The sequence below is a fragment of the Cygnus atratus genome, chromosome 2 (assembly GCF_013377495.2).
Source record: "Cygnus atratus isolate AKBS03 ecotype Queensland, Australia chromosome 2, CAtr_DNAZoo_HiC_assembly, whole genome shotgun sequence".
NCBI lineage: Eukaryota > Metazoa > Chordata > Aves > Anseriformes > Anatidae > Cygnus > Cygnus atratus.
The window spans coordinates 7,229,564-7,241,951 of NC_066363.1; the positions used below are offsets into that span (position 1 = coordinate 7,229,564).

A 12,388-nucleotide genomic window follows, 5' to 3' on the forward strand; every position below is an offset into this window, starting at 1 on the left:
GGGGCCCAAAGCCGAACACAGTACTCGAGGTGCGGCCTCACCAGAGCAGAGTACAGGGGGACAATCACCTCCCTGGCCCTCCTGGCTACACTATGTCCAATACAAGCCTTCTTGGCCAACTGGACACACTGCTGGCTCATGTTCAGCCGAGCACTGACCAACACCCCCAGATCCTTTTCTTCTGCACAGCTTTCCAGCCACTCTCCCCCAAGCCTGTAGCGCTGCATGGGGTTGTTGTGGCCAAAGGGTAGGACCCGACACTTGGCCATGTTGAACCTCATCCCACTGGCCTCTGCCCATCGACCCACCCTGTCCAGGTCCCTCTGCAGGGCCCTCCTACCCTCCGGTAGATCAACACTTCCCCCAACTTGGTGTCATCTGCAAACTTACAGAGGGTGCACTAAATTCCCTCATCCAAGTCATCAATAAAGATATTAAAGAGGATGAGCACCAACACCAATCCCTGGGGAACACCACTGGTGACCAGTCGCCAGCTGGATTTAGCAGCCCTAAAGAAAGGTATTGAGCATTGCTTACCTGTTCATAACCATTGGTGGCATCCCCATGTTACTCTGTGCCATGACTTTATTGATCCCCTTAAGAGCTACCATTTTTGCTTTCATTATAGGATCTGTAATTGCATCAAAGTCTATGAAAGAAAGACAGTAAAATTGAATTACAAACCTGAATGTTACAAGTTATTAATTGGAACTGACTTGTTTAGATCTAGTTCATACATAAATCATCAGCAAAACAACGTAACTGCATTACTATTTCAAATTACTTGTCTTCTCCACTTTGAAATTCGTGGTTAATATGTTGTTTCATATATTCCCTGAGGAAAGTTAATCCAGCCACAACTGCTTTTGTTTTCAGCCATGACACACAAAGTAAAGCAGATCAGGTTGAGAAGGGCTCTAGACTAAATTTGAGCCAACATATTAATAAACTCTATTTATAGTTCTAAGAATCAGGAAGTTGGGTTGTTTCTGAGTTCAACTGGCAAAACTGACACATCACCACAAACATACTACAAAGAACTGTTTGGTTGCTCTGTAATTACTGGCAGTACTGCAGGCAGAAAGGCACACGCCACATACAGTATCTACAAAGACCGTAAGCATGGTGAACTATGCCTCTTCACTGCCATCTCTCCTGTTAGTTGCTCCACAGAGCAGGACAAACAGGAATGACTGATGGTCCTCATGAGTGAGTACAGAATGTCTGAGGCTGGAAGGGACCTCTGGAAGTCATCTTAGCCATCTAGGGTGGCCAGACTACATTCAACGATTCCTTTCCTTGAGTCACCATGAACAATGCCAAAAAATGTAGAACAACCATAAACAGAAAATAGGTATTTTGAATATGAAAAGGTCAGTTATTGCCCTCAATCATGTAATTTTGTTTACAAAGGGTGCATTTACTCCATATCACATATGAGGTGACAGAGCTCATGCATGACAAATTAACAGTAATACAGCATTAATCCTGATCCTGCTAAAGTCAATCTGAGCCGTGCCAGTGTTCGGCGTTTCACTTACACACTCAATTACCAGACTTCCACTATACCTCCTGTTCAGGTTGATTTTTTGTTATGCCATCTTCACATTCCAAACATCTACCCACTTCTTTCAGTGCTTCAGATTATTTATCTATTTATTTTTAAATAATTAACCAAAACACACATACAAATAGATCACCCACATACCAATATTGGGGAAAAATGGCTCCGAGCGTTGGCGAATCATGGCTTGCATCTGCCGCTGCTGCTGCTGCTCCTGCCTTTCCTGATCCAAAAGATCCTGCAGAAGAAGTGGCTGCTCCTCCAACAGCAGTGGTCTCTCTCGATTTTGTTGTTGAGCTAATGGTTGAGGGAGCATTATCTGCTGAGGACCAGATATGCCACTAGGACCAGGACGGTTTGTTACAGCCACAGTTTGATTAGATGTCTGTCCTGTCCCAAAGTTATGGTTCGCTGACTGACCCTGAATAAACCCTGGGTTTGGTGACCCTTGAGAAAAATTATGGTTTATTCGTGGAACCATGGTCAAATTGGAATTTAAAGTGTTTTCCAGGATCTGTCCACCAGGTGTCATTAGTGTTTGTGGAATACCTGATGCTTGGTTCAGTTGTGTTGCTGGCAAAGATTGAGAGGGAGACCCTAGTGTCCTTGCTTCAGCGTTATCTGAGCTTTCATTAGCTAGCAGACTCGAGAGGACTGGTGTGGACCCAGAAATACTGCAGGAACTTACTGCTCCTTGAACAGGCAATGGAGCAGATCCCTGAGCATCTGGACTAGGCACAGCTGTTTCTTGACTGGGAACAGCAGTAGTTTTGTCAGGGAAGTCTGGGTTAGCAGGCTGTGCAGGAGCCTTTTCTCCATCTTTCAACTCCGTTTCAGCAGCCTGTTGAGTACTTGTCGATTCAGCATTTCCATCACTTTTTTCATTTTCATTCTTCTTTTCCTCATGAGTCTTTGGGGAAAGTACTTCTGTTTTAATTTCATTTTCTGTAGTAGATTTCTTCTGTGGCGACAGCGTCTCAGGATGGGCTTCAGTTTTATCCCCTTGCTCCTTCTGTTTTGGTTCTTCTGCCTTGCCCTGGATATCTAGCTTGTCATCAATGGGGACACTAAGATCTAGTTCTTCATTAAACATTCCTTTCTTATCCCCCACGTCAAGGTCTGGGTCTGTGTATGCAATTATATCAAATTCCCCAGATCTTAGAAGGTCATCGAGGTGAGGATCATTGGTTTCCAAGTTATCTAAAGTGTCCAGTTCATCCCCTTTTCCATCCTCTGTGTCTAGATTCAAATTTTCCAGGTCTTCATCATCCAAATCTTTGACTTCAACCCCATCAAGGTCTTTCACATCCAAATCTTTTACAGCAGGATCATCAGGATCAAGCTTTTCTTCTAGACCATCACTTGGCTGGGTAGGAATCTGTAAATTTGCTGATTCATCGCTTGGTGCAGGTGTAGGCAAAGACGGTCCTGGGAAAGCATCAGCAACTGGTGGATGGCTTAGAGAACGTATTACAAGTGCAGGTGGGTTTTCAGGATTGATTTGATCCTGCTGGGGCTGCGACATATGCTCCAAACCTGTAGACATCTGCAACTGGTTAGGTATACCTTGAGAATTATGTCTCAGTGGTTCTGCTGGTCTTGGGCCCGGAAACTCCTGCCTGGGTATAAACCCTGCATGTCTCTGATGTTGCGCTGTTGGATCCATAACGTTTGTTGCAGAAGGATTAAAAGGCAGCCTTGGCCTCCCATCAGGAGCTCTGTGACGTAATTCAATAAATGCCTGACCCAATATATTGTGCTGCTGAACTTGAATTCCCTGCGGAGGAAAATGCTGAGAGATCCCAGATGTATTATTTATTTGCGGATTGTTCACTGGCCGAGACATATCAATAGACAGAGATCTTCTCAGCTGTGGTGGAACTCCAGGGCGTTGCATCGGCTGCTGAGGACTGAGGAAACGTTCTTGACCTGATGGTGGACCATGGCCACCTCCTGGAAACCCAAATCTAAAATAAAGTATGAAAGACTAAATAATCTTTTTTCTCAGGACTGCCTAGCCTGTCATACTTGACTAAGTAACTATTCACCAAAATGCTTTACATGATACATTCATTAAGATATTTAAATAAATATTGTGACTGATTATGCTTATATTTAAATGAGTTTTATAACTACAATAAAATAATTGCTTTAATTATGTTTAATAAACAACCTGTTTTCAATTCCAATAATAATGAATAGAAAGCTCTGTGACAGCAAGATCTAAGCAAACAAACTACATTTTAATTCAACTTAGTACACTTAAAAAATAATGCATGGATTTACTGAAATAAATTCAAAATATTGAAAATAGTAATTCCTGAGACTACAATATATGTCAATACTGGTATTCATTGTAAAATGGCAGAGACAGAAGTCAACATTTGATTACATATTCATTATAAAGGAAAACAAAAATATTACATTGATCCATTTCTAAGGCATGAAGAGCTAAAGTTATATCTTCCAATTTTTTTTTAAATAAATGCCCCAAAACAATGGGCAAGAGTATCTTTCAGTTCACCAAAATTTCCAGTTTCTCCTTTTTATTTCTGATCAACTTCCAATAAAATACAGTATAGAACAGTGTTAATCAGTGAAAAGTACATTCTAATGTTACAGATACTTACAAGAAAATGTACTGTACATACCAACTTCAGTAAGATTACCAGCTACTGTAGACAATGTATGATTTTTTCACCCTCCAAAAAACCCAAACTTTGTATCTAACAATTTCTGTAAATTTAGAACTACCGCTGTAATATCCTGGTTTTAAGAGACCAAACTGCTTACCTAAGACCATGAGGTCTCATCCCCATGGCATTCATATCTCCTGGAAACTGGGGTCTATTGAATTGCCCGTCACCAGGAAATGGTCCACGTTGATCTTTTGGGTATACTGTGAACCTTGGCCCGCCTGGAGGGACAACAGAGGACCTAATATTCCCAGGATACGGAGGAGGAGGACGGTTAAAAATTGGATTTAAGTTGTCTTGCTGCCAATGCTGAAGAGGAGTTGCATGGGGAGTAGCTGCTTGATCCTGTAAGGCTTTTTCCTGACGAACTGCATTCTTCTTCTGCTGCTGTTGTTGTAGAATAATTTCACGTAATTTCTGGCGCTGTTAAAAAAAAAAATTCATTGTGCTTGACATTGCAATTGACATATTTTGAAGTGTTATACTTCGGTAGGTTAAGCCTTTCGGAGGGAAGAAATTCTTCAATCACTACAGAAAAACATTGTATTACCATAATCACCTCAGAAATTAGAAGAGGGATCAGATTGTACAAGAACGTTGGTAACAGAATTTTTATCTCCAGACCTCTTGTTAGAGCATATGGTGCGAACCCATTTTACCAGCTAACACAGAAGCAATGCTCTTTTCCTTTTTCTATTCCAGCAACGCAGGCCCTTTCACCACATGAAAATGTGCATCCTGAGGGAGAAAGGTGGCTGGAGGTGCACTAAAGAAAATTCAGTGAGAGGTTTTACACCAAAGGCGCAGAATTTACTCTGACTCTGTGTGAGCAATACTACCAATTTTTCTGCTAAATCCACTTCCCATTGCTCCTTCCAAACAAAAGACCAAGCAGCTTTCCACAAGTTGAATGTAATTTTATGTATGTCTCAACAAGAACTGTTTGCCAAACATTCACTGACGAAAGCCAGGAGTGAATGTGCCTGCAGAGGAGCAGTGACCAGTGGCAGAATCACCTCAACACGTCAGCTGCCTGAAAAGTTGGATGTCTATGCTAAGACTGTTGCCTACACTCCCATTTTTTCCAGTCGGTGAACAAGTCACTCACAATCAGTTCCCCATTTCATCTATTACAGAATACAATTAGTTGTCCTTTCAAGGTTTTTCCTTTCTCACCCCGTATATGACAGAACTATTGTAGACCAGTCATCTACCTCTTCAATGGCTTCAACGATAACCTTTACTTCATTTTTGGATCTTGCCCAAATTCCTTAAAAATTACTGATGTTTTTATATTCTATATATTCTGGCTCTATCTAGGAGAGCCAAATGAACACACCGAGTGAACAGATGTAATTCTACATTACACAGCTATGTTTAATGCCAAGAAACTTCAAATATTTAACAAAAATGAGGAAAATTCTCCTACTTATGAAATTTTAATACCGTCAGTATTAAACATTATTCTCACCTGTCTTAATTTTTCAGTATCTGCTTGAGGAGACATATTCATAGTATTCTGTGTATCCGTTACTCCTGTAGTGGGTGCTGGGCCAGGAACTTGTGAAACTTTGGGGAACTGCTGCCCTTGAGAACTCATTGGGGAATTTGCAGATGCATTGAAGTTGCCCTCAGATCCAGGCCGTGACTGTTCGGCAGCATCGTGGGCTAGCTGACCAGTTCCAAAAGATTCTGGCTGAGGTCTTGGAGTCATGGGTGGTTGATCGTAGGGGTCACGTGCTGGAGCAGCAGGACCATGGCTAAATGAATCCGTTATTGCAGGTCCTGCTGGTCTGGGAGTTTGAGAACATGGGTCTGGTGGCCTGACAAAAGTGCCCTGCAACCTGTTCTGCGATGTCTGCAGGAAAGGATCTCTATTTGGTATTAGTCCTGGTCTTGTCATTGCAGGTCTGTTAAAACTCTCTGGTATTCCTGGCCTTGGAGTTCCTGGTTGCTGAGAGTAAGGATCATTCAGAACTGGCCTTGGTGTTCCAGGAGGTTGAGCGTATGGATCAGAATGTCTCTGATTTGCTGGGGACTGAGCAAATAAATCTGCTGGCTGTGCAGGTCTTGGTGTTGGTGGTTGCTGCATATATGGATCGACTGTGGTGGGCCGAGGAGTTCCTGGAGGCTGGGCATAAGGATCAGCGACTGGCCGAGGAGTACCTGGAGGTTGGGAGTAAGGGTCCTGAGAAGCTGGCCTTGAAATGGGTCCAGATTGAGGGAAAGAATCACTCTGTTGTCGCACTATCCGGGGTGGATGCGCAAAAGACTCCTTTATTGCAGGATGGGGAGTAAGGGGAGGCTGGCTGTAGGGATCGTTAGGCTGATTATGGGAAAAGTTATCCACTGGCCTGGGTGTCAAAGCGGGCCGTTCATACGGATCAACAGGAACGCGCCTTGGTGTAGTTGGCAGCGATGTGTAAGGATCTTGGGGAGACTGAGGTGGGCGCATGGGAGTTTTAAAGGGTCCAGGGCTACCATCAACGGGAGTAGGAGTAGGAGTCAACGGGGGCCGCGTGTACGCATCGGCAGAAGTTACCCTCTGTCTCTGAAACGTATCGGTTCTGGGAGCTGGCTTAGTGAACGGATCACCGCTTCCAGCTGTCAAAGGAACCTTGCCTGACTGCTCCATAACTATGGGTGACCTTGGGACCCCCAGGGGTTTGGAGAACTGATCTGGTGTCATAACAGGCCTGGGTGTGTCTGGTGGCTTTGCATAGGGATCGCTGCTGCTTGGAGATGAAGAACATGAATCCCTGACTGGCGAAGGCCTGCTTCCTGATGGTTCCGTGACCTGGATGGGCCTGGACATGGCTGACTGTGGTGCACAGGTGTCTAACGGTGTGATGCTACCTCTTCTAACAATGTTTTGATTAATAGGTGCTGGTCTAGGTGTTCCCACCATTTTAGCATATGGATCCATTGGAGAAGGAGGCCTTGTGTTTGTGGAACCTGGAGAAAACATCTGCTGGGATGACGTCTGAGGAGTCTGAGACTGAGACAGTGAATCGTGTATTGGGATTCGGGTTGGAGTAGGGGGTGGGGCCTGTGGTTTTAGGAACACATCATCTGAGGATGCTGAAGTAGGTGTAGCAGGTAGCTGCTGCTTTGCAAATAGATCCTTATGGAATGTTTGCTGTGCAGGGGACATACTGCCATTGCCAGTTTGTGGTGTTAAGGGGCTCTGGATCCCACTGCTAGGTGTGTCTGAGCCAGACTGGCTCAGATGCTGTTGTGAACCAAACTGCTGCTGTTGCTGTTGCTGCTGCTGTTGCTGCTGTTCATTTTTCACTTGTTCAAGCTTCTGTGTGGCTTCTATTTTGGCTTGCTGCTTACTTTTTTGCCGCATTTGCTGTTTTAAAGTTATAAGGGAAAAGGTTACACTTTTACATACATGATAAAATCTTCGATGACTGAAAATGGATCAGCAATTAAAACTTTAGAACACACTAAGTATCAGCTATGAATAGTTGTAAATTGTAAATGCAATGCGAGCAGAGAGCACAGCTATCTGTAAAGTTCAATTACCTTGACATGCACCCTGGATTGCCTGGGAAGAACTTTTCCCAGTTTGCCTGAAGAGCAGCCTTATACTTTGAAGACGAGTACTGACGGATGCAGCACTGATGGAGGCAAACAAGTTCTGAGAGACAACCAGCCTAATCCGAAGCAGTAAGCTGCTGCTTACTGCAAGGATAAAGTTACTGCAATATAGGGTGTATAAAAACAAACTATTGCACCAGCTAACCATACAGAGGAAGAATAACCTATTTCCACAATAGGTAGAATTTAAGAGTAAAAGTTTTAAAACAAAATTTTCTAACATCTACTAGCAGCTTTTTCTGATAGCATCTATTTTCTTCCAGAATGTCTGAATTTGTACTCTTCTACAAAGAAAGATTAAAATCGATTTATTATAACAGAGGATTCCAACAATACAATAAAAACCAGGAACAAAAATAAACAGCCTAAAAGCAACACACCTGTCTGAATTTCCATTCTTGTTCATGTTCCGATTCCCTCTGTTTTAATGGATCTTTAAAGAGGTCGGAGTCGATACGTGAGCTAGGATCAATGCTATCCTGTTGCTGTTGCCTTTTCATGGAGTCATTTGACATCTGTACTTTATTGATGCGCAAAGCAGCTCTATTATCTCTGGCTTTTTGCTGGGAAAAGATTAAAAAAAAACATACGTAGTAAGCCTCGCTTTCTTTTGCTAAGTGTGAACACTGCATCTGTTATTACTACAAAATTTATAACCAAATTATTTGTACGACCTGTTTCTATCAAACACATGCTTATAAAAACTACATTACAAACGTTACTAGGAACCTCAAACTGAAAATACTTCACCCCTGTAGAAATGCTGTGTTTAAACTAACACAAACAGAAAGAACTAAGGAGTTATTAGCAGCAGAGGTTTTGTATATATTAGGAGTCCCTGTTCAGGTACTGTGCTGAGCCAGGAAAGCATGAATCCAACCAGTTTACCTTTCAAATCGCGTATTGTTGTGGTCTAAAACCTGAAGACATGAGCACAGCAGATAATGCTTGGATCAATAAAGGCCAATACTGTGAAGAACTTCAATGACAAGAAAAATACAGTCTACTCCATTAAATAGCCTCTATAGATCTCAGTCTGTGTTAAGTTAGCAGTATAAACATAGGATATGGGTTTATAGATCAGGAAAAATTGGATGGAAGAACAGCAATTCCTCTTCAATGAAGCATTTTACAGCCATACTGACACTTTAAAACATCTAATGAAAGTTTCAAAGAGTCTGTTTTACTACCAGTCTAGGATGTGATTCCTTTTCCGAATCAAATCCTCACATCTTCTTTTTTACAATTTCATTTGCAGTTTTCAAGTGGGGGCTGCTTGGCAGAGAAGGCTTAAATCCTTCCCCTCCGACAAAGAAAAAGTAACACAGATGAGAGCACCAGTGCCACAGCAGCAGAAATTAGTGTCGTTTCCTCTCTAAGTGACAGGATTGTGCATAGTAGTAAGGAAAGTAAAATGCCTACAGCAAAAATGCAATAACAGTCTTCTGAATTTCATTTCTAAGGTAGCCTTTATTCACGCCTCCTGAGTGAAAGATCCTCAGGACAGGCAACACAGCAGCTCCTTGTGTGCACAATGCTAAGTACAGTAGAAACAGCTGTAGTGTAAGTATGTGGACTGTAACATCTGTGAGGAAATAACTGCTTCTTACTATGCAAATACTCTTATGTACATGTATCTGCAACTGCATGTTCCTTTCCCACCAAACATGAAGGAAATAGTATTTGCAGCTAAGTCTTGGACATCCATCAGGAGAATAGGACTGCATTTATTAAGAGCAATGAAAAAGGAAAATTCAGTAATAGAATTAATTGTAAAGGGATAAATGCCTGGATAAAAATCCACCCATCTAAGGGAATAGTTTCTTGTAAATGCTATATGGAGGGAATCACCAAGATTTAATATAGCATGGATGAGATGACAAAGAGGTCCAAAGGTGCTAAAGTTACAGGCCTGAATGAAAAGCAGAATAATAATGATATCTCAGTGATACAAAGCAGACAATAGAGAAGGACTGTTTCAAGCGGACAGGATTTTTAGAAAGACCAAGATCTTAATGGCTTGGGTGTCCACTTCTCACACTGAATCTGGAATAATAGGTGGGGGGAGTGAAGGAGACTGAAAGCATACCCTTGAAGAATCCACAGAATCTACATAGTGAGAATGAGAACAATCATCCAATTACTGTTGTGATGAAAGAAAGAAAAGGTAAGAACCAGAAGAGAATGGAGACATAAGAACATTGCAGAAAAGTACATTTGCCAACGATAAATGGGCAGGTTGAGAAGAATGAAATCTAGGTTCTGAGGTTTGGATACCAAGAGGCTTTAACAAGAGGTTTCATCAGAGCACAAGGGTTGCCAGTTGAATGGCAGTTCTACAGCATCAGGAATCAGAGACCACGTATTCCAGACAGCTACTACAAACATGCCTGTTTGCTTGACTCAGATGCGAAGACGGTGAATGCTTTTGGAGAGAAGAATGGAGTCCCTCATGCTCCCTATAGCATGGAAGAGTCTGCACTGCAGAAAGAGAAGAGAATGTAGTAACAGGGAACAGTAAGGCAAAAATAGAAGAATAAAAGAAAATGAGGAAAGTAGAGATGTGAAGCACTGATGCCTCTGGAATGGTTAGCAGTTCAACAGGTGAAAGACTTCAGCAACTCTAATGGAGCTTAAAAGAAAACACTAGTGAGAGGGGAAGATGAAAGAGAGGAAGGTCACATTGTGATTTGTTATCATCCTTATGAAGAAAGTGGTGAGATCCTGTGCAGAAAGAGACAAGAGCAAGTAAGACTTGAGGCATGAATCAAATGTAGCAAGGAGGTAGCGAGAGCTGCAAATATTCTCATCTCAGCTGATGTTTTTAGATTGCACAATACTAATATAGTTTATTTCAAGGATGAAAAGGAGAAAACACAGAAGTATTCAGAGATAGAAATTAAATTACATTGACATTCTTAGAGTAAGTGATCTTTCACTAACCCTACTTATTTAAAAAAATAAAAATGAAAGTCTTGTAGATGAAATACTACATTTTTGCTAAAAGTATGCAAATGCAGGTGGTAGTTGTTCTTACCACATATGGAGCCCTCTCTTGCGAGCTTGCCTTCCTCCACAGTTTAGCAATCTGCTTCACTCTTGTAGCCCAGTCTGCACCAAAAAATGTATTAATATGCAAGGCATTAATAAGTCTATTTTATATCATTTCAAATAAGGATGCATACATTTCTACACAATATTTGACTTTATTTGGTAAATTGCTCACCTGGGAATTCTTCCTTTAGGTTAGGGAAGTTGATATTTGTATAGAGAACAGGTGCTACTGTTGCCATTTCACCCAATGCTTCCTCTTTTTCCCACTTAAGAGTGCTTCTTTGAGCATTGGACATCGTATCACCTTCACCTTCCAAAGGTGGAGCAGATGGTGCCCACGAGCTGTTTGGATCGCTTACCATTGGATTGAATGCCTGATTCTTATCCCTGGCAAGGCAGAAAAAGGGTTTGTTTTGTAAATAGATTTATCTTAATATACAAAAACAATTAACAAACTTATTCTGTTTGCTATTTCAGTAGTCAGCAAGCTGCAAGAACACAGACCTTCTGTAGTGGCTGTCTAGAACTAAGTAGTTAAATGCTAACTGTATCACAGTATTAATACCACCTCCACCATCCAAGTGATAAGCAATGGATACTTTTGACTTCCCATCTTAACTTACCTGGTATCAGTATATGGTTGCTGTGTTATGGGAGAGAAGGTGCCCAATCCACCTCCGGGAGTCAAAGTTGTATGAGGGAGATGAGGGTTAGGGCCAATCAGACCATTCATAAGCGGTACTCTTGGAAATGCACTCTCTCCTAGAAAAAGAAGTTTACTGTTTTAAATTTTAAAGGGTGACTACTTAAGGTAGAGGTGGAAATTTCTGGTGAAGAAGGTATGTTTCACCTAATGAAATACTAATTGTTTTAAAATTTCATACTACTGACCTTACCTTTTTGGAAAGGCTTTGAAATCAATTTACTTTGCTTCCCTACAAGCTTAAGGGGTTCCTTGCTACTGCATCACATCCCTGCACAGATTTTCTTTTTGTGTCTGTTTTTTTAAATGGTTTTCCAAAGCTTTTGCATTAGTCCACGTTGTGGTACCACACTTAATATTTAAGTATATTCTTAAAGGTTAATGGTCTGTAGTATGTTATACCAAATTCCAGTAGAAAAAAAAAAGTTCCACAACGAAAAGAAAAATCTACACTGCTGCCAAGCACCAATCATGAAGAAAGTTGCTTTCAGTCCTTGCAGAATTACGATTAACCACCTGAATTAAACATCTCTTCTTCTTCTGAGACAGCAGCCCTGTTATCTACTAACTCCCTAATTTGTAACCAATGAACTAGACAAAACCTAGTCAAATGAGCATCAGCATTGTAATTAAATGTCCAGCCTAGCAGTATTAAGGAGGAAAATTTTATTTATTTGATTAAAATATTAGGCAAATCTGGCAGAGGTAGATTCATTCCAGCAGATGGTCTTTGCAGATGTTCCTACATAGAATTAACACTGACCT

General features: G+C 41.5%; 1 protein-coding gene across 3 annotated transcripts in view; it reads right to left on the reverse strand.

Moving 5' to 3' along the window:
* The window catches only part of KMT2C (lysine methyltransferase 2C), a 199,600-nt gene that overhangs the window by 27,167 nt on the left and 160,045 nt on the right, over positions 1-12,388 (reverse strand). For all 3 annotated transcript variants that reach the window (XM_035554345.2, XM_035554351.2, XM_035554349.2), the window contains 8 exons: positions 11,544-11,682; positions 11,093-11,307; positions 10,904-10,977; positions 8,247-8,429; positions 5,732-7,615; positions 4,358-4,683; positions 1,709-3,531; positions 538-649 (listed from right to left, as the gene is read on the reverse strand). In XM_035554345.2, coding sequence (XP_035410238.1) covers positions 538-649; positions 1,709-3,531; positions 4,358-4,683; positions 5,732-7,615; positions 8,247-8,429; positions 10,904-10,977; positions 11,093-11,307; positions 11,544-11,682 — 4,756 coding nt within the window. The remainder of the gene's footprint in view (positions 1-537; positions 650-1,708; positions 3,532-4,357; positions 4,684-5,731; positions 7,616-8,246; positions 8,430-10,903; positions 10,978-11,092; positions 11,308-11,543; positions 11,683-12,388) is intronic.